General features: G+C 46.8%; 1 protein-coding gene across 1 annotated transcript; it reads left to right on the top strand.

Moving 5' to 3' along the window:
- The first annotated feature begins 207 nt into the window (after positions 1-207).
- LOC138283402 (myb-related transcription factor, partner of profilin-like) lies at positions 208-3,469 on the top strand. The gene is made up of 2 exons (XM_069221370.1): positions 208-1,002; positions 2,237-3,469. The coding sequence occupies exons 1-2, from the start codon at positions 576-578 to the stop codon at positions 2,995-2,997; spliced, it is 1,188 nt and encodes a 395-aa protein (XP_069077471.1). The 5' UTR covers positions 208-575; the 3' UTR covers positions 2,998-3,469.
- Positions 3,470-3,839: the final 370 nt, after the last annotated feature.

Raw genomic sequence — 3,839 nt, 5'->3', positions numbered from 1 at the left:
CGATCCCCGTTTCCCTCCCAGAGTTCCCCATTGTGCCAGTTGGAGTCAATATTTCCCCCTAAGTTGTGGTGTGGAGGAACGGGTAAGGCGCTGAATGCTAACTGAATCCAGCACCTTCCAACATCTGCTGATGTAACATCTGTCAGAGACCAAAAGCGTTTGAAAGTCGAGTGTTCTTAAGAGCAGAAAGACGGGGGAGGGTAGACTGCCTGCTCTGCATTTTTGAGCAGTTTGGGACTTTGGAATGCTACATATAAAATGTCTTATGATCTTAATAAATAGATTTTTAGGCCCATATTTATACTTTTAAAATATTATCGCCGGCTAACGCCATTTTGGTGCACCGTGCGGGCGACATATTTATACTTTGACACACGGCGGCGCAAACAACAGGTGGGAGTCATTATTTCTGACGCACACCGCGGCGTCAAGTCGTAAAGGAAACGACGTTAACGCGGCGGAAATGACTGTGGGTCGATTTACGACACCGCAAACCGGATATGCGCTGCTTTCTTTTTACGCAATAGCATCAAAAAACACAGCGAACACAGCCATATCACCAGAGGAGAGCCAAAATGGATCACAGACACCACTACAGACCCCAGGAAGATGACAGCAGACCAGGAACCAGCCAGGAGGACCCACACAAGAACCAGGATACCTTTAAGAAGCACCAACTGTTTGTCACATCAAAGTTGCCAATCAGTAGGAGAGAGGCCATATGGCAACAAATTGTCGACAAGATTAACAGTGTGGCTGAAGTACGCAGAACAGTCATCGAGTGCAAGAAACGCTGGCATGACTGCAAACGCAGGACCAAGGAAAAGATGCATAGGATGGATAGGAACAGGAACAGGAAGGCAGCACTGCAGACTGGAGGGTGGAGTCCAGCACACCAGGAGGCCCTGGTGGAGATGGTCGCAGCCGTCATCCCTGAGGAGATCGTCACAGGGATTCAAGGACAGGACAGCGCAGACTACCAGGAGACAACGCACATGCAGGGTAAGTCGCATGAGGAATTCAAATTCACAAATGTTAACTGCAAGCGGGGGGGATACCGACCACAAAATGCATGGAAGTCAACATATACATGGAGTGGCATGGGTAAAGGGGCATGGCATTGGGGCATGGCCTGCACAGACAGAAGCTGGGGCACAACATTACACTACACCAACAACAGTCCCATGGGGGCATGCTGTCATGCCAACGATGGAGCAAAGGGAAAGCCACACCAGGAGGGAAGGCCACTACGTCAAACTTACATCCTGGCACTCGTCAGCCAACATACCTCCTACATTAACTAGGGCCCTATTAGCAAACCTCTAGCCAAACCGACAACTGTAATGTAACTGCGACAACAGTTGCCACTACCACCTCTGATCTGTGTGTAGCTCAAGTAGCCAATGGCAGTAACCTCCCCATGGATCATACACACCTAAATTAGGGGGTGAGGATGACAACTGCAACAATCCCCAGAAACAAGACAAAGGCCCCACTACTCTCAAATGTCAATGCCCATAGTTGTCACAAACATCAGCCAAAGTAAACAACAATAGGAGCTACACAGCACTAAGGACACACCCATGCTGCATATGTCAGGGTCCATCCTGTGCCTGGGTAACAAGGCAACATCCCAAATGTCATACTGCTCAAACAACAGCATTGAGGAGGGGACACATGTAACTGGTCACTGAAATACACCTGCACAGTCAGAGGATGAAATAGGACACTGATACGACTATCAGGGCAATCCAATGTAACACACATTACCCAAAATCAGCAGGACACATTAACAAAGTCAACATCCATATTGGATCATAACATTGCCATGCATAGGATATGCAACATGTCAATTACATTTAAGTCGATGTGAACGATCAGGGATTGGGGCAGGTCCAGATTGTTAAGTGTGCTGCCAGGGCCATCAGAACACCCACAGCCAGTGAAAGGTCTCACCATGAGAATGAATGTACACGGAGGGTCGAGTAGGAAAAGAAGGTGGCAATTCTCTATTTGGCTAAAATCAACACCAAGAGGTGATGAGGCTGACAAGTCTAATAACTCAATAACATACATGTGACACACAGGTGGGCCATAGGCCTGAAACAATGCCCATCTGAAGGACTGCAGATATTAACACAAAACAAGATCACAAAGTGAATTCATCAAAAGGCAGGCACGTCACATCAAAATTGCCACAACACAGACACACTAATTGTACCCTGTTTCATTGCAGAGGAAGATGGATCTCCTGCCGAAATGCCTGTCCCAGATTTCCCTGATGACATAGATGACGAGCCAATAAACATTCCCCAGGAGACTATCCAAAAGGTCCTTGAAACCCTCCAGACCTCACCTTCAGTCACAAGGAGGAGCACAGAACAAGCAGCCATTGCAGAGGAACCACCCACCACCCCAATTGTAAGACCTGCCAGCTCCAATACAGCTGAGGACTCAGACGACACTGGCACCAGTTTTGAGAGAACTGGAGTTGGAGTACAGCGGGAGCTGGCCAAGGAGGTGCGGGTGGGGATGCAAAATATGGCAGCCAGCCTTGAGGGTGTGCGTTCGTGCATGATGTCATTTGCAGATCAGGCAGCAGCTATGCAAGCCCTAACATCTATCTTGCAGGAACTGCAGAAAACCCAGAAGGAAATCAGCACAGCTGTAATACAGTTGACCCAACACCTACAACAGCAATCCTGTCAACGTGTGCACGAATGCAACATTGAACCCCTCAGGGCCGACCTGGCTGCCTACCATCGTGATGTGGCTGCTATTCTCAAGAACCAGCAGGCCCTCCTTGCAGCAGTACTGCCCTTAAGACCTTCACAGGGAGCAGCGACCGGGATGTCTGACTCCACATCTTCTAACACTGAGGTGTGTGTTGCCCCTTCACAACCAACAACAACAAGGACAAAGCAAGTAACACACACATCAGAAGAAGAAGACATGGAACAGATCACATTCACAAGGAAAAGTACCCGAAAGCACTAGTCCCTGCCACATGGCCAACTATTACCAAAGTCCTGCGTTTTGAAACATGACAGTCTTACAACAACTGTACTCAAGCACTGTTCTGCTAACCACTGTATATCTTGTCACCCAGCCCAGTGATTGTCTCTCTCCTACTCATTGGCTAAGTCTGTCCCTCTGCACTGTCTGAAACAGCAACCCAAGCATGACAAAAGCATTTAGGTAAACCCTTGTGTTGGATCACAATGGAAGATATCACTATAATGGACTCACAATCATGGACAATGTACATATAGCACTTCATCACTTTTCAATAAATAGCACTTACACAACACAACAAATCTGTCTCTGGGTAATGTGACATATCAACTGTGCAGTAGATAACTGAAATGTGCCTACTGTCAAATTACGTAGCTTGTCAATACAACCGTCCTGATAATATGTAGTCAGAGAATTCTGCACAGTGCCCATGATTGCATCATACTCTGCCCATCATGAGGGACAAATCTGATGAAGTGGGAAACCATACACCACCATGCTGTGTAGGACAGAAGAATGCTTCCTCAGGGGATAACTAAGTCATCAAATAGTGCCCGCTAAATGTTGTCAACATGCAAAAATAACACAATAAACATGCCACACTAATCTAAGTAAATACAACAAAAAAAACTGCACAAAGAAGGTGTCTGAGTTAACATACAAATAGGTAATAATGCCGAACTGTGTCACAAATGATGTATGAGGGTCATGAAGACAAGAATACAAGATTGCCAATGAGAACTCATCTTATAAGGGTGTGCATGATCATCACACTGCAGTCAGACCTAAAACTGTTTCCCCAATATCAAGTCTGGAAGCACTGT

The sequence above is a fragment of the Pleurodeles waltl genome, chromosome 3_1, assembly GCF_031143425.1.
Source record: "Pleurodeles waltl isolate 20211129_DDA chromosome 3_1, aPleWal1.hap1.20221129, whole genome shotgun sequence".
Taxonomy (NCBI): Eukaryota; Metazoa; Chordata; class Amphibia; order Caudata; family Salamandridae; genus Pleurodeles; species Pleurodeles waltl.
Note: the sequence above shows the minus strand (reverse complement) of the source record. Positions and strands in the feature narration are given on the sequence as shown.